Raw genomic sequence first — 18,312 nt, 5'->3', positions numbered from 1 at the left:
TCGAGGAGATCAGGATAGCCACCAGGGACTGTCAAATCTGTGCGGAGTGCAAACCCCACTTCTACCGGCCAGAGAAAGCGCACCTGATAAAGGTATCCCGTCGCTTTGAATGCCTCAGCATGGACTTCAAAGGCCCCCTCCCCTCCACCGACCGCAACACGTACTTCCTGAACGTGATTGACGAGTACTCCCGGTTCCCAGTCGCCATCCCCTGCCCCGACATGACCGCAACCACTGTCATCAAGGCCCTCCATAGCATCTTTGCACTGTTCGGGTTCCCCGCCTACATACACTGTGATCGGGAGTCCTCCTTTATGAGCGACGAACTGCATCAATTCCTGCTCAGCAAGGGCATCGCCTCGAGCAGGACGACCAGTTACAACCCCCGAGGTAACGGACAGGTAGTGAGGGAGAACGGAACGGTCTGGAAGACCGTCCTACTGGCCCTACGGTCCAGGAATCTGCCAGTCTCCCACTGGCAGGAAGTCCTCCCGGATGCCCTCCACTCGATACGGTCACTCCTTTGTACCACTAACAACCAGACACCTCACGAACATCTCCTTGTCTTCCCCAGGAAGTCCTCCTCTGGGACCTCGCTCCCGATCTGGCTGGCAGCTCCCAGACCCATCCTGCTCCGAAAACACGTGCGGGGGCACAAGTCGGACCTATTGGTCGAGAGGGTCCATCTTCTCCACGCTAACCCCCAGTAAGCCTACGTGGCGTACCCCGACGGCCGACAAGATACGGTCTCCCTTCGAGACCTGGCACCCGCCGGAGCCCCACGCACTCCCCAGCCACCAGTCTCACCCCCCCCCTCCCCCCACCACCACCAGGGCACCTGACAGGAGGATCGGTCCTTCCGCCGGCCCCGTCTAGGCCCCCCCACCCACTGACGCACCACGCAGGCGCTCCCTTCCCAGGTCAACCGTTTTCCCCACCAGCGCCGTCAAGGGGTGTCAAAGCTGCCACAGAGATCAAGGTCACGCTCCCGGAGTCACAGACGCCCGAGCCTCCACCAGAGTCACCACTGAAGCTCCGGCGATCACAGAGGACGACCAGGGCCCCCGATCGACTGATTCATTTTAAATTGTAAATTTAAATCATAAATTGTAAATAGTTAATACAATTGTAAATGGTTATAAAACGCTGTACGGAGGTATTACGGTACCTCCGTAACTAATTTTACCACGTTGCCAAGTTTGTAGTATCAGGCCACCACCCCCGCCGTACTCTTTTTAACAGGTGGTAGTCTGTGTAGAGGTATTCCGGTACCTGGTAATGCTGGAACACCATTGGTAGATATTGTATGCTTCCTATTGGTCAAGCTGTATGGTAGCTCCGCCCTGCTAGGCGGGGTATAAGAGCCCGTGCCGCCCCAGCAGCCTTCATTCTGTACCTGAGCTGCTGGGGGAAACATCTAGCTTATTAAAGCCTTCAGTTGGACTACAACCTCGCTTTAGTGGTCATTGATCGTGCATCACCCACCAAATGTTGTCGTCATCCTCCTCGAATGTAGAGACATTGGGCATATGGTGTGTCTCCATAACAGGAGCCTTTTGACATGTGGTATGTGCTCTGCGAACAGGCAGGCACGAGTGCAATGCACACAGGTGCCATGTGACGATTATGGGGCGTTGTCACAGGATGCCCTCATCGTCTTCCATGAATCTAGGTGAATTGAGTGCTTCCTGAGCACAACTGCATCATTGTGACATTACTAATGCCTCGTTGCCGACATCCTCGCCCCTGAGGACTACCTCTGCCTTCCATCTATGTCCTCCTCATGGGGGTTGATGCGCCGCCCCTCCATCTCCTTCTCAGGCAGTTCCTCCACCCATTGCCGCAACAAGTGCGACACCCTCAGTGTGAAAGACCCTCTGTGGTCAGGGCTCCATCTGACCAGTCCAGGCATTGGAACCTCATCTTCTGGATCCCCATTGTTTGGCTCCACCAAAGTGAGAGTTTTGGCATGAGCCTTGTTGTATGTTATCTCTGCTGCACTGTCTCGGATCATGTTTTCGGGATCCTTAAGGGGGAGGGGGAGCAGTCCCAAGTCGTGGTCCACATAGGTACCAACGACATAGGTAGGAAAAGGGATAGGGATGTAAGGCAGGAATTCAGGGAGCTAGGGTGGAAACTTAGATCTAGTACAAACAGTTATTATCTCTGGGTTACCCGTGCCACGTGCTAGCGAGACGAGGAATAAGGAGAGAGAGCAGTTGAACACGTGGCTACAGGGATGGTGCAGGAGGGAGGGTTTCAGATTTCTGGATAATTGGGGCTCATTCTGGGGTAGGTGGGACCTCTACAAACGGGATGGTCTACACCTGGACCAGAGGGGTACCAACATCCTGGGGGGGGAATTTGCTAATGCTCTTCGGGAAGCTTTAAACTAGTTCAGCAGGGGCTTGGGAACCTGAATTGTAGCTCCAGTATACAGGAGGTTGAGAGTAGTGAGGTCTTGAGTAAGGTTTCAAAGTTGCAGGAGTGTACCGGCAGGCAGGAAGGTGTTTAAAGTGTGTCTTCTTCAATACCACGAGCATCCGGAATAAGGTGGGTGAACTTGCAGCATGGGTTGGTACCTGGGACTTCGATGTTGTGGCCATTTCGGAGACATGGATAGAGCAGGGACAGGAATGGTTGTGGCAGGTGCCGGGGTTTAGATATTTCAGTAAGCTCAGGGAAGGTGGTAAAAGAGGGGGAGGCGTGGCATTGTTAGTCAAGGACAGTATTACGGTGGCAGAAAGGACGTTTGATGAGGACTCGTCGACTGAGGTAGTATGGGCTGAGGTTAGAAACAGGAAAGGAGAGGTCACCCTGTTAGGGGTTTTCTATAGGCCTCCGATAAGTTCCAGAGATGTAGAGGAAAGGATTGCAAAGATGCTTCTGGATAGGAGCGAAAGCAATAGGGTAGTTGTTATGGGGGACTTTAACTTTCCAAATATTGACTGGAAACACGATAGTTTGAATACTTTTTTAGATGGGTCCGTTTTTGTCCAATGTGCGCAGGAGGGTTTCCTGACACAGTATGTAGATAGGCCAACGAGAGGCGAGGCCCTTTTGGATTTGGTACTGGGTAATGAACCAGGACAGGTGTTAGATTTGGAGGTAGGTGAGCACTTTGGTGATAGTGACCACAATTCGATTACGTTTACTTTAGTGACTGAAAGGGAAAGGTATATACCGCAGGGCAAGAGTTATATCTGGGGGAAAGGCAATTATGATGCGATGAGGCAAGACTTAGGATGCATCGGATGGAGGGGAAAACTGCAGGGGATGGGCACAATGGAAATGTGGAGCTTGTTCAAGGAACAGCTACTGCGTGTCCTTGATAAGTGTGTACCTGTCAGGCAGGGAGGAAGTGGTCGAGGCAGGGAGGAAGTGGTCGAGCAAGGGAATCGTGGTTTACTGAAGCAGTCAAAACACTTGTCAAGAGGAAGAAGGAGGCTTATGTAAAGATGAGACATGAAGGTTCAGTTAGGGCGCTCGAGAGTTACAAGTTAGCTAGGAAGGACCTAAAGAGAGAGCTAAGAAGAGCCAGGAGGGGACATGAGAAGTCTTTGGCAGGTAGGATCAAGGATAACCTAAAGCTTTCTATAGATATGTCAGGAATAAAAGAATGACTAGGGTAAGAGTAGGGCCAGTCCAGGACATTAGCGGGAAGTTGTGCGTGGAGTCCGAGGAGATAGGAGAGGTGCTGAATGAATATTTTTTGTCAGTATTCACACAGTAAAAAGATAATGTTGTCGAGGAGAATACTGAGATTCAGGCTACTAGACTAGAAGGGCTTGAGGTTCATATGGAGGAGGTGTTAGCGATTCTGGAAAGTGTGAAAATAGATAAGTCCCCTGGGCCGGATGGAATTTATCCTCGGATTCTCTGGGAAGCTAGGGAGGAGATTACTGAGCCTTTGGCTTTGATCTTTAAGTCATCTTTGTCTACAGGAATAGTGCCAGAAGACTGGAGGATAGCAAATGTCCCCTTGTTCAAGAAGGGAAGTAGGGACAACCCCGGTAACTATAGACCAGTGAGCCTTACTTCTGTTGTGGGCAAAATCTTGGAACGGTTTATAAGCGATAGGATGTATAATCATCTGGAAAGGAATAATTTGATTAGAGATAGTCAACACGGTTTTGTGAAGGGTAGGTCGTGCCTCACAAACCTTATTGAGTTCTTTGAGAAGGTGACCAAACAGGTGGATGAGGGGAAAGCAGTTGATATGGTGTATATGGATTTCAGTAAAGCGTTTGATAAGGTTCCCCACGGTAGGCTACTGCAGAAAATACGGAGGCATGGGATTCAGGGTGATTTAGCAGTTTGGATCAGAAATTGGCTAGCTGGAAGACGACAAAGGGTGGTGGTTGATGGGAAATGTTCAGACTAGTTCAGTTACTAGTGGTGTACCACAAGGATGTTTTGGGGCCACTGCTGTTTGTAATTTTTATAAATGACCTGGAGGCGTAGAAGGATGGGTGAGTAAATTTGCAGATGACACTAAAGTCGGTGGAGTTATGGACAGTGCGGAAGGATGTTACAAGTTACAGAGGGACATAGATAAGCTGCAGCACTGGGCTGAGAGGTGGCAAATGGAGTTTAATGCAGAAAAGTGTGAGGTGATTCATTTTGGAAGGAATAACAGGAAGACAGAGTACTGGGCTAATGGTAAGATTCTTGGCAGTGTGGATGAGCAGAGAGATCTCGGTGTCTATGTACATAGATCCCTGAAAGTTGCCACCCAGGTTGAGAGGGTTGTTAAGAAGGCGTGTTAGCTTTTATTGGTAGAGGGATTGAGTTTCGGAGCCATGAGGTCATGTTGCAGCTGTACAAAACTCTGGTGCGGCCGCATTTGGAGTATTGCGTGCAATTCTGGTCGCCGCATTATAGGAAGGATGTGGAAGCATTGGAAAGGGTGCAGAGGAGATTTACCAGGATGTTGCCTGGTATGGAGGGAAGATCTTATGAGGAAAGGCTGAGGGACTTGAGGCTGTTTTCGTTAGAGAGAAGAAGGTTAAGAGGTGACTTAATTGAGGCATACAAGATGATCAGAGGATTGGATAGGGTGGACAGTGAGAGCCTTTTCCCTCTGTGATGTCTAGCACGACGGGACATAGCTTTAAATTGAGGGGAGATAGATATAGGACAGATGTCAGAGGTAGGTTCTTTACTCAGAGAGTAGTATGGGTGTGGAATGCCCTGCCAGCAACAGTAGCGGACTCGCCAACACTAAGGGCATTCAAATGGTCATTGGATAGACATATGGATGATAAGGGAATCGTGTAGATGGGCTTCAGAGTGGTTTCACAGGTCGGCACAACACCGAGGGCTGAAGGGCCTGTACTGCGCTGTAATGTTCTATTTTCTATGTTCAACCTCTGCGCAGGCGTCATCAGCTACGTCCTCAGTGGGTAGGCCTTGTCCCCGAGGAGCCAATTCTGCAGATTCTGCACCCTGAGAGAAGCTGAAAATGTAGGAGTTGTGCGCATTCCCTGGGAATCGAGCACACACCCGCAACATGTGTTTAGTCTGTTCACAGATCAGCTGAACATTCAGTGAGTGGCAGCTTCACATGGTTGACAACTTGCTGTCACAGAGATCTGAGTGACACCCGAGTGCAGTCGGTGACACGCTGCACCTGTGGAAAACCAGAGATATGTGCAGATTTCATTTCCCTGGCTTCCTGGCTTGCCTGATCGAAGTCAAAATGGACAAAGCTGTGTGTCCTCTTGAAGATTACGGGCGGGATTCTCCGAAACGGCAGCTAAGTGTTGACGCCGGTGTAAACACCGGAGCGTTTCATGCCGCCGTCAACGGGCCCCTTGGCCCAGCGATTCACTTACCTGAAGGGGGCCAGCGGGGCGCCGGAGTGCTCCGCGCAGCTCTGGGTGCCGACACGGGGCCCTGCACGTCCGGCCGCGGTGCCGCGCGTGCGCACGGCGGCCCCGCGCAACATAGCAGATCCACACAGCAAGCTGGCTTCAACAATATAGGCACACCCCAGGTCGCGCGCGCCTCCCTGATCGGTGGCCCCTGATCGGAACCCTGGCCGTCCTGGAGGACCCCTCACCCCCACCCCGGTGATGGATCCCCCCGTCTCCCACCAGCGCAACCGCAGCAGCCGCCACCCCAAGTGCCCGCCGGGTGGAACCATGTTAGAACATTGCCGGCAGAAACTCGGTCAGCTACCGGCGGAGAATCGCTGCGGGGGCCTCTTTCAGTGACCCCCGACCAGCGCCGCGTCGACCGTGCGCATGTGACTGGCAGTAATTCTCCGGTCCGCGGGAATCACAGGAAGGCGTCGGACCCGATCACGGGTCTGACGCCCCATTCTCTGCCCCCGCGCCGAGCGCATCTCGGCGCGGTGGCTCGTAGAATCCCGGCCTACGTCCGTGACCTCCTGGATGCACTTCTGTGCGAAGGCTTCCAAATCCGACATAGAACTTAGAACATACAATGCAGAAGGAGGCCATTCGGCCCATCATGGAGCACTGGAAGGAGCCTTTGTCAGAAAAACTGAGCGCTGCCACTCCCTTTCAGCCACAGTGGCAGTGGACGCACTCAAAGTCCCTGCGGTGCCAAATCCTGCAGCAGGTGGCAGATGTGATCAATCAGTTCCCTGGACATGCGTAGCCTTCGGTGGCACTGGTTCTCAGACATCTGCAGGCATGTCAAGCGTCATCTATAGAGCCTTGGTCTAGTGAGTTGCCTTTAAGTGACAGCTTTCTGGAGTTCATTCTCTGCGTGTGGAGGAGACCCTGTCACCACTTTTGACGGTTCTGCCCCTGACCAGCACCACCGTTGAAATCACCTCTCCTTCCTGTGAGTGAGAAGAATGACAGTGCGATGTCCCTGATGCAGTATCAAAGAGGGAGACCTGATAATTAGCATTTGTGTGCTATGGACTATTATTTGTCCATTCATCATCTTCAGCTACTTCTCGAAGCCAGTTGACTCAGCCCTGGTTACAACATTGATGTCTAGTCCTTAATTCGCCTGCTGGTTGTGCAAAGCCCCACACCACCCCACGCCACATGACCAAATGGCGACAGCTTCGGTCACTCTTCTGCATTCTGAGCCCTCATCTCAGGCTCAGACGTTGTCCTAATCTTCATTCAAAGACTTGAGCTTAGCTTGGCCCATGGGGGACCTTTGTCAATAAGCAGTGCACCATGCCCCTTTCTGAGAGGATATTGCAGCTTGCCCAGTTGGGCAATAGTACAGTCACACCATAACAGTCATTGAATTTGGAAGCCTATGTGCCATGGGTCAAATGCTAAACCGCACTCTCGCACATAACTGCTGCTTCAGTGGGCGCAAAGGCGTGACTAGTCCGACTCCAAGCATGTCAATTGAGCTCAAGCTAAATGATCTCTGCAGAAACGGAGTACTGATCATTGACATTTTTTGCCATTAGCCTTGCCCTTGTCTACATCCCTCCTCCATTTGCACCACTGCTCTACCCTGTGACTACATGGAACCTTATTTCCTTGCTGACTTCCCACCCACTCTCAACGGGCACAGCCCTTCAAAGAAACCCATGCCCCAGGCTTGCCTACACTCTCGCCAGCCCTTCATAGAAGCTTTTGCTCCAGTGTCATAAAGCATTCTCAAATATGCTGCTGTTAAGAATTGACTGTGACCCCCTCGCCCCACTCCCGTTCCCCCTGAAAATACGGAGCAGCTCCGCAAGCCCTGCACCGGATTGAGTGCACTCACCTCTGACCTCCCCTAAGAGATCTGCTCGCAAGGAGCAGTCCTTTTGCAAACAGCCATACATTGCACCAATCTGACATCACGCCGCCGTGAAAACCTTATTTGACGTACGGGTATGATTCTGAAGTTTGGGTCTGATAATGATACGCTAATGTATTATAATGATGCTCCTGAGGTTGGAAGGTGGGAAATGCAGCCCTCCGCTGATCGGGGAAGAGGACAATCGTGTCCTGCATTTACGCCAACTCATGCATTGAGGGCCTTCTCATGATATTTTACGTTCGCATCATCAAACCTGCTCGCTGTGACTGGAAGCAGAAAATCCCAGCCTGTGCATTTTAATCAGTGCAATTAATGTGTTCTTCTAAGTGTAAATGGAAAAGAACGAACCTGGAGAAGACCATCTGCCCTTCAAAAGATGGCAAATTAACAAGAGTGAGGATAAATAAGGTAGCACAGTGGTTAGCACAGTTGCTTCACAGCACCAAGGTCCCAGGTTCGATTCCCGGCTTGGGTCACTGTCTATGCGGAATCTGCACATTCTCCCCATGTCTGCGTGAGTTTCCTCCAGGTGCTCCGGTTTCCTCCCACAAGTCCTGAAGGCCGTGCTGTTAGAGTCATAGAATCAGAGCACGGTGGCACAGTGGTTAGCACTGCTGCCTCATGGCATAGAGGACCCAGGTTCGATCCCAGCTCTGGCTCACTGTCTGTGTGGAGTTTGCACATTTTCCCCGTGTTTGCGTGGGTTTCGCTCCACAACCCAAAGATGTGCAGGGTAGGTGGATTGGCCGTGCTAAATTGCCCCTGAATTGGAAAAAATGGATTGGGTACTCTAAATTTATTTTTTTAAAAGAGTCGTAGAATCATAGAATTTACAGTGCAGAAGGAGGCCATTCGGCCCATCGAGTCTGCACTGGCCCTTGGAAAGAGCCCACACCTCCGTCCTATCCCCATAACCCAGTAATCCCACCTAAGCTTTTGGACACCAAGGCACAATTTAACACAGCACATCCACCTAACCTGCACGTCTTTGGACTTTGGGAGGAAACCGGAGCACCCGGAGTAAACCCACGCAGACACGGGGAGAACATGCAAACTCCACACAGACAGTGACCCAAGCCGGGAATCGAAACTGGGACTCTGGAGCTGTGAAGCAACAATGCTACCTGCTGTGCTACCGTGCTGAATTTGGACATTCTGAATTCTCCCTCCGTGTACTCAAAACAGGTGCCGGAATGTGGCAACTAGGGGCTTTTCACAGTAACTTCATTGCAGTGTTAATATAAGCCTACTTGTGACAATAATAAAGATTATAAGTAATGTTGACAAACTGTAACTAGTTGGAGTGTCACCGTGATCAGTGCTGGGGCCTCAACTATCAGACTCGAGACTAATGATTCAGATGAAGGGACCGAGTGTCACGTAGCCACATTTGCTGATGATAAAAATTAGGTTGGGCAGCAAATTGTGAAGAGGGCACAAAGAGTCTGCAAAGGGAGATAGATAGGTTCAGTGAACGGGTGGAAATTTGGCAGATGGAATATAATATGGGAAAATGTGAGGTGTTCACTTTGGCTGGAAGAACAGAAAAGCAGAACATCATATAAATGGAGAGAGAATGCAGAATTAGACCATAAGATGTAGGAGCAGAAGTAGCCCATCGAGTCTGCTTTGCCATTCAATGAGATCATGACAGATCTGATATGATAATCCTCAACTCCACTTTCCCACCTCATCCCCATAACCCTCGATTCCCTTACTGATTAAAAATCTGTCGATCTCGGCCTTGAATATACTTAGTAACCCATCCTCTGCGGTAGAGAATTCCATAGATTCACTGCTCCGTGAGTGAGGAATTTCCTCCTTATCTCTATCTTGGGTGATCCCTGAGAATCACCTTTGTCTCAAATTATGTTCCACAAGCAGTAATTGATACTGTAAAATTTAAATCTGTACCTGATTTTCGTTATCAAAATGTATTGAGGGATATGGGGCAAATGTTGGTTTGTGGATTGAGGCCACAGATCTGACATGATCATATTGAGTGGCGAAATAGGCTCAAGAGATTAAATGATCAACTCCTATTCCTATGTTCCTAAATTTCTCAGATTTAGTACATAGAAATATATACATGTATAAGGCCAGTCAGTATAACCTCAATAATGGGGAAACTTTGTAAAATGATAATGCAGGACAAAATTAATACAGATCGCGTGTCCTTTATCCATCAATCCAAAAACCAAACACATCCAAAAAACTGCACCTTTTTTGAATCTTATTGACCTTTAGTGCAGAAAGTCTAGTTGTTTGTCTGCATTGTTCACATTGCGATTTTTGTGGTGAACTTGTCAAAAGAAGCAAAGATAACACAAAGAAAAGCTTTTTCATGCTGCGAATGGTTAGGATCTGGAATGCACTGCCTGAGAGTGTAGTGCAAACAATTTCAGTCAAGGAATTCAAGAAGGAATGAACTCAAAATATTGTGGATGCTAGATATGTGAGGGAGTAATGCTACCTTTGTCTTGTGCCCATTACATCATTGACAAATGAAAATGAAATGAAAATCGCTTATTGTCACAAGTAGGCTTCAATGAAGTTACTGTGAAAAGCCCCTAGTCGTCGCATTCCGGTGCCTGTTCGGGAGGCTGGTACAAATCTGTCCTGAGCTTAACCTATTCCTGGCCTTCCATTTCACTCCACCTGCTCTATCTCCTTTTAAATAATATAAAACCCATCACATTTTTCCCTCTCTTAGCTCTGTAGAAGTTATACAGAATCAACAATTTGCTTCCCAACCTAACTTTTATCATCAGCAAATGTGGCTAGATTACATTCAGTCCCTTCATCTGAATCATTAGTCTCGAGTCTGACCCAGTGACACAATGACTAGGGTCCTCGGCACCTTGAGGCAGCAGTGCTAACCACTGTGCCACCTTGCCACCCCTTAATTGGATTATTACCTGACAAGTGTTCAGGGCAATGGGGAAAAGATGGGGGAATGCCCCCTTCAGAGACTCGGCACAGACAATGGGCTGAATACCTCCCTCTGTTTTGTAAGCATTCTGTTTTTCTGTGATTTTTATCGTTGTAGTATTTTAATTATTAATCACAATTGTGTTGTTTTCCAGAATGTTTGCTTCATATTCCCTCAGTTTTTGTATCAGTTCTTTTGTGGATTTTCTCAACAGGTTAGTAGTCTGTTCCATAGATCCATTTTGTATGTTCATATCATTCTGTTGCTGGTGAAGAAAATATTGCTGTGAATGTAGCTGATCACACAAGGCAGAATCACAATTACAGTCTGTGTTGATTGAGAAAAAAGTTGTCAGTAATAAGCATAGGTGCTTCAGTGACTTTATGTTTTGAATTGTGTGAATTGCACTTTCCAAGACTGATGTAAAATTTGTAACAAATCAATGACAAATCACAACAATGTGTTTTGTTTTTGTGGCCCAATAACAGGCTGCTGTTCCTCACACAAAGAATTATGCTGTAGGAGCAATCGCTGAGTTAAACCCTGGGTCCTCCCCCAAAAGACTGTTGGGTTACTTCTCACAGTTCCAGCATTGATGTAAATTGGGGTGGGTCTGAAATTCTGGGCTGATTTATATTGATAATTGAGAAACATGCAAAATAATGAAGGGTTTCTTCCTTTACAGCCATTGTATGATACTGCATACCTTACATTGTACAACATCAGCTTCACGTCGCTTCCCATCCTGTTGTACAGCCTTACGGAACAGCATGTCAGCATTGATGCACTGAAAAGAAACCCAACATTATACAGGTGAACTTAGAGCTATGAGCATGTCAGGCACGTTGCAATTGCTGCAATGTTCTTTTAATGGAACATTGCTGAGTAAATTCAGCAAGCCATACTGTGAGAGGGTGGGGGGGGGGGAGCCTGCTGGAAGTGCAGCTCCACCACCGGAGTCGCATGATTGATGAATTTATCTTAATCTGATGCATTAAATTCCCAAAGGAGGTGTAGAGTGTGTTGATTTACAGAGGAGCTGATTTTCAAGTGAAATTATCCATCACAAATTGAAAGACTGCTCACTGGTGAAATTAAAATATGAACGGAATGAATTGTCGGTTAGATAGCTGACAAAGATATTGCAGTGTAAGTTTATTTTGGTGCAGCATTTTAATCTTGAGCAGCACCTTCATTGCTCAGTTATTCAGATCTCCTCATTAAATCTGAGGAATTATGTTCAGCTCTCTGTGCCCCTCAGCAAAGTTCAGACCTTTTCCACTTTCTGTTTGAAGCAACATCCGACAGAGGTGACTCTAACTGAGAGAGCAGCAGTGAACTTTCGAAAAGAATCAATTTTTAAAAGTTCATGGAACAAAATGGGAAAGTTCTTTGTGTTAAGTAACCTTTGTCCCCAAATCCCTAAGGAGATTGACAAGGAAATAATGAAGGCTCTTGGCATAATTTTGCATAACTCCTTCGAAAGAGGAGCTCTGCTGAAGACCTGATGGATGGTGAATGTTACACCGCTGGGACTGGGGTCAGTCAGGCACTTATAAGCCAGTTGTCTTCCCTCAGTTTTTGGTGAAGCATGAGGTCCATAATGTAGAATAAACTAGTGAATATACAAATACCTGGGCTACTTGGGCATTTGTAAGAGGCAGGATGGATTTCTCTTATTGAATTTCATTTTTGAGGTAAGCACAGAGTATGTTGACTTTGGAATATAGCAGATACTGTATACTTGGATTTACAGGAGGACTTTGATCGGTGCCAAAGAAGAAATTTGTTGTTAAAGTTGAAGAGCGTGATTTTAAATGGAATTTAGCTGCATGGTCTGTTTCCACTGCCTTTGAGGAAGAGAGTTCCAGAGACTGATGACCCTCAGAGAGAGTTAATGTCACCTCATCTGTGTCTTAAATCAGCGACCCCTTATTTTTAAACAGTGACCCCATGTTCTAGATTCTCCCACAAAAGGAAACATCCTCTCCACGTCCACCCTGTCAACACCCCACAGGATCTTAAAGATTTCAAACAAGTTGCCTCTTATTTTTCTTAACTCTGGTGGTTACAAATCTAACCTGTCCAAACATTCCTCATAAAACAACCCACTCATTCCTGGTATTATTCTAATGCATATTCTCAGAACTGCTTGTAATGCATTTATAATCTTTCCTTAAATAAGGAGATTCATAATGTGCACAATACTCCAGTTGTGGTCTCACCAATGCCCCAGACAACTGAAGCATAACCTCCCTACTTTTGTAATCCATTCCCCTCACACTAAATGTTAACATTCTATTAGCTTTCCTAATCACTCGCTGTATCTGTACACTAGTCATTTCCTAATCACTCGCTGTACCTGTATACGAGTCATTTCCTAATCACTCGCTGTACCTGTGTACTAGTCATTTCCAAATCACTCGCTGTACCTGTATACGAGTCATTTCCTAATCACTCGCTGTACCTGTGTACTAGTCATTTCCAAATCACTCGCTGTACCTGTATACGAGTCATTTCCAAATCACTCGCTCTACCTGTATACGAGTCATTTCCTAATCACTCGCTGTACCTGTGTACTAGTCATTTCCTAATCACTCGCTGTACCTGTATACAAGTCATTTCCTAATCACTCGCTGTACCTGTATACGAGTCATTTCCTAATCACGCGCTGTACCTGTATACGAGTCATTTCCTAATCACTCGCTGTACCTGTGTACTAGTCATTTCCTAATCCCTCGCTGTACCTGTATACGAGTCATTTCCTAATCACTCGCTGTACCTGTGTCCTAGTCATGTCCTAATCACTCGCTGTACCTGTATACGAGTCATTTCCTAATCACTCGCTGCACCTGTATACGAGTCATTTCCTAATCACTCGCTGTACCTGTGTACTAGTCATTTCCTAATCACTCGCTGTACCTGTATACGAGTCATTTCCTAATCACTCGCTGTACCTGTATACGAGTCATTTCCTAATCACTCGCTGTACCTGTGTACTAGTCATTTCCTAATCACTCGCTGTACCTGTATACGAGTAATTTCCTAATCACTCGCTGTACCTGTATACGAGTCATTTCCTAATCACTCGCTGTACCTGTATACGAGTCATTTCCTAATCACTCGCTGTACCTGTATACGAGTCATTTCCTAATCACTCGCTGTACCTGTATACGAGTCATTTCCTAATCACTCGCTGTACCTGTGTATTAGTCATTTGTGATTCATGCACTCGGACACCCAGTTCCCATTGGGCCTTGAGAGGGAGCTCTTTCAGAAGGTCGGTGCAGACTCAATGGGCCAAATGGCCTCCTGCACTGTAAGGATTCTATGACACAAAGCAGGAAACTATTGGCCAAGTTAAGCTAACACCTGTCATGGGGAAAATGTTAGAAGCGTTTGGAGGAGTCTCATGCGCTGTGGATAAATGGAAACTGGTGGATATATTGTACTTAGATTTCCACCACAAGCACTGTTTTCTTGCTAAACAAGATTGCGACCCACCTCAAATTCGATTGAAACCTAAAGTGGAATGTTTACCCCACCTACTCCTTTCTCAGTCGCATCTGGTCCTTCACCCGCAAGTGTGTCTCTTGCAGGTAAATCACCACTGCCCTTAAACCTTATAGATGTGCAAATGTTCCATGTCACAAACCTTACCAGAGGCTTCTGCTTCCCCTCTTCCCTAGGTCTGCCATCATCACAAAGCCCCCCCCCCCCCCCCAATATCTCCCTAAACCGGGCCTACCCAAGATGACCGCCCCCCTCCGTCCACATCCAAACTGTCCACCATACCAAACAGGTTGCACCCCCTCGCCCCCCCCTCCCCACCCCCTCCCCAGCTTCTCCCCCACCCCCTCCCCAGTTCTCCCCCAACCCCCCACACTGGCTAACCACCTTCCCCCTCCCCCCTCACACACACACACACTCCGCTTCCATTCACTGGCATTGCCTGCTAGCGTGGCGACTCCCACCTGGCGACCCAACCAAAGGGCACCACCTACCCCTTCCTACTCACCCATCCACCCCCACGCCCCCTGATCTGCACCACCCCCTCCCCTCCTCTCCATTCCTCCCAGCCCCTCCCAAACCCATAACAGTAAAAAAGAAAAAACACACCCAAACAACCCCATACAGTACATTCTCAATTACCCCAAGAACACGCGCAAACATTGGAATAACCAATCATAAACTTTACAAAGGATGTACAAAGTATGAAACGGTTGAACAGTGTACACCTGGCACCAAAGGGCCCAGTGACTGCCGCCAGTTACAAAGTCCACCAGTCAGCCCCAGCCCAACCCGGCCTCCCCCCAACCCGGCCTCCCGCAACCCAGCCTCCCCCAACCCAGCCTCCCGCAACCCAGCCTCCCGCAACCCAGCCTCCCGCAACCCGGCCTCCCCCCAACCCGGCCTCCCCCCAACCCGGCCTCCCCCCAACCCGGCCTCCCCCCAACCCGGCCTCCCCCCAACCCGGCCTCCCGCAACCTGGCCTCCCCCCAACCCAGCCTCCCGCAACCCAGCCTCCCGCAACCCAGCCTCCCGCAACCCAGCCTCCCCCAACCCAGCCTCCCCCCAACCCGGCCTCCCCCCAACCCGGCCTCCCCCCAACCCGGCCTCCCCCCAACCCGGCCTCCCCCCAACCCGGCCTCCCCCCAACCCGGCCTCCCCCCAACCCGGCCTCCCCCCAACCCGGCCTCCCCCCAACCCGGCCTCCCCCCAACCCAGCCTCCCCCAACCCAGCCTCCCCCAACCCAGCCTCCCGCAACCCAGCCTCCCGCAACCCAGCCCCCGCTCGCTCAACCCAGCCCCCGCTCGCTCAACCCAGCCCCCGCTCGCTCAACCCAGCCCCCGCTCGCTCAACCCAGCCCCCGCTCGCTCAACCCAGCCCCCGCTCGCTCAACCCAGCCCCCGCTCGCTCAACCCAGCCCCCGCTCGCTCAACCCAGCCCCCGCTCGCTCAACCCAGCCCCCGCTCGCTCAACCCAGCCCCCGCTCGCTCAACCCAGCCCCCGCTCGCTCAACCCAGCCTCCCCCAAACCATGCTCCCTGACAAAGTGATTCGCCTCCTCCGGCTTCGCAAAATATTCCCCGCCCTCAAAAGAAACCCAAAGTTTGGCTGGGTACAGTACCCCAAAGTAGATCTTGCACCGAATCAGCACCGCCTTGGCCTTATTAAACCCCGCTTGTCCCTTGGCCAGGTCAGCACCAACGTCCTGGTATATCTGGACCTGATTTACTTCTTACTTGCAGTTCCGACATGCCTTGACCCACCTCAAAATCTCTCTCCACCCCCCGCCCCCCCCCACCACCACCACTCTTGGCTTCTGCCTCCGGTGCCTTGTAGAGAACATCTTTGCGTCGTAACTCGTGGCACACGTTCCTTCAACTCCTGCTGGCAGGCCCACAGTACGCAATTTGCCGCCAAGATCGATTCTCTTGATCCTCCACCCTTGCCTGCTGCGTCTTGCAGACATCCCCCAGGACCACCATCTCCGCTTCCAGTGCACAATCCCGTCACTAGGTCGGACGCTACCTTCTCCACCTCTTGGATTGTTACCCCTTGCACCTCCTCCACCTGATCCAAGGTGCCACAAAGAGGTGCAACTGCATCACAATTGCCTTCAACCAGTCCCCCTGCATCTCCTTCCGTTGTTGCCGAAATTCCTCCTTGATGAAACTCAGCAACTGTTCCATTGGCAGCTGCTCCATCGACAATGAGCTTTGCCCCTCTGCCATTTTCTCAGCTTGTCCTGCGCCACAAGTCCCCTCACTCTTGGGCCAAGGCTCTCACCATCTTCTGGTATCCATAGACATTCCAGTCCAGGAAAAAACTAATCACCCATAAAAAAGATGCAAAACCAACACCTCCAGGTAGGAGCCACCATCTTCAGGTTTCTTCTAACTTGGCGAAGATGCATTTGTATTGCGAAGAACACCCCCTAAAAAAATTTACTCACAGCACAAAAATCATTAAAAAAAAAATAGGCCCTAGTTAAATTGAAACAGATATCTCTGAATTGTTTCAACTCTTTGTCCTTCCACAGGCAGCAAGGGAAATATAACTCAGCTAAGGAATTGTAAAACAATTGTGTGACAAAGTATATTGTTCATTATGTTTTATTTTGAGAGCTGAAAATACTTTGGGAAGTCAGGTTTGACCTAATGATTTTGATTTTGTGTTTTCAAAAAGCACAGTGTATTAAGCAGACAATTATGTCCCATAATGAATGTTACAATCTGGTAGTGGCTATTATTCTAGCCGAGGGGTTCTGTAAGATCTCACCAAGGCAAATTGTGAAACTGAATTCAATCAATCTGGTAACTTGGGCAAGCACCTGAATGACACTGACTGTGAAAGCAGCCCAATTTGTGTAATACCCACCTGGTTGACAAATGCTTTTCAGGGGTTGAATCTTCCCTCTTACCCTGACTTGGCTTACACTTGAGTCCACACTTTGCAGTTATTTTTAATATCCTTAGCAAGCTACTCAGTTGTTCAAAACAATAAATGTCACCTTGCTAGTTTCACAAAAAACCAAGAACAAAGTTGAAGGATGTAAAATGAAGGGGGTTGCTGAAATGAAAAGGAAAAATCAGTCACATATGTACAGAGTTCAGCTGAATTTTCTCAATATAATTTTAATGCTTTTCTTCTCAACTACCAGGGACATTGCCAAGAATGCCTTGTTGTCTTGGAAATTGTTCCTTTATTGGACATTCCTGGGAGTATTTGATGCTGTGGCATTTTTCTTTGGTGCTTACTTTCTATTTGACAATTCGACCATGTCTAGCAATGGACAGGTAAGTATACTCCCTCAAATATGTAGGAATAAGTTATCTAGCGCTAGTGGTCTACCGTTCTTATCTACTGACATTTTTAGGGTAAAAATGTATCTCTAATATTTTACATAGCTCAATTTTACAGTTTAATCTATGGCATGGCCACTAAGATATTTTTATACTTGCCCAAGGAAAATATAATTTACTCTAACTATTATCTACTCTCCTTTCTGCTCTCTTAGTCTCCTGAAAATATTTCAGTTGTGAATTTGATGCCTTTTAATTTACTTAAACGACTCTATGCATTTTTTGCCATTTGTTTATTTTCTGTCTTTTTTTTGCTTTTGCCTTTTGCTTCTTTTTCTAACACCAGCTAATGAGGGCCAAGCTGAACATGGTAAGATCTCGCTCTCTTTCACCTTGTCTATCTCATTTAAGGCCAATATACATGCCTGACTGTTGTGGTGACTTCTGATTAAACTCTGTTCTTAAAAGCTTTTTGTGCGTTTGTTAGTAGTTGCAATCTCATTTTTGGCATAAATAATAAATTTTCTTCCCTAAAAATACAGAGGGCACGATTTTCCAGAAAGGTTTCTAAGTGTGGTAGTAAACGGAAACTGCCACAAGCTTCACGGTGCTCTGTCAGCAACGCTATTCAACGTTAATTGGTCCACGTAACAAAGCCCCATGGCATCGCCAGCCGATTCGCTGGCACCGTGCGATGAATGTCTGAGGTTCCTGGGATTATATTCATTGGAGTTTAGGAGGTTGAGGGGAGATCTAATTGAAACTTACAAGATAATGAATGGCTTAGATAGGGTGGACGTAGGGTAGTTGTTTCCATTA

General features: G+C 48.3%; 1 protein-coding gene across 1 annotated transcript in view; it reads left to right on the top strand.

Annotated features, from left to right (window-relative positions):
• The window catches only part of LOC140406939 (phospholipid-transporting ATPase IH-like), a 68,396-nt gene extending 50,440 nt beyond the window's left edge, over positions 1 to 17,956 (top strand). The window contains exons 12-15 of the mRNA XM_072494780.1: positions 10,839 to 10,898; positions 11,370 to 11,497; positions 17,352 to 17,487; positions 17,840 to 17,956. Of these exons, the coding sequence (XP_072350881.1) occupies positions 10,839 to 10,898; positions 11,370 to 11,497; positions 17,352 to 17,487; positions 17,840 to 17,941 (426 nt within the window). The 3' untranslated portion in view covers positions 17,942 to 17,956. The remainder of the gene's footprint in view (positions 1 to 10,838; positions 10,899 to 11,369; positions 11,498 to 17,351; positions 17,488 to 17,839) is intronic.
• The last annotated feature ends 356 nt before the right edge of the window (positions 17,957 to 18,312 follow it).

This window comes from Scyliorhinus torazame, unplaced genomic scaffold, assembly GCF_047496885.1.
Source record: "Scyliorhinus torazame isolate Kashiwa2021f unplaced genomic scaffold, sScyTor2.1 scaffold_1032, whole genome shotgun sequence".
In the NCBI taxonomy this organism is placed as follows: Eukaryota; Metazoa; Chordata; class Chondrichthyes; order Carcharhiniformes; family Scyliorhinidae; genus Scyliorhinus; species Scyliorhinus torazame.
Note: the sequence above shows the minus strand (reverse complement) of the source record. Positions and strands in the feature narration are given on the sequence as shown.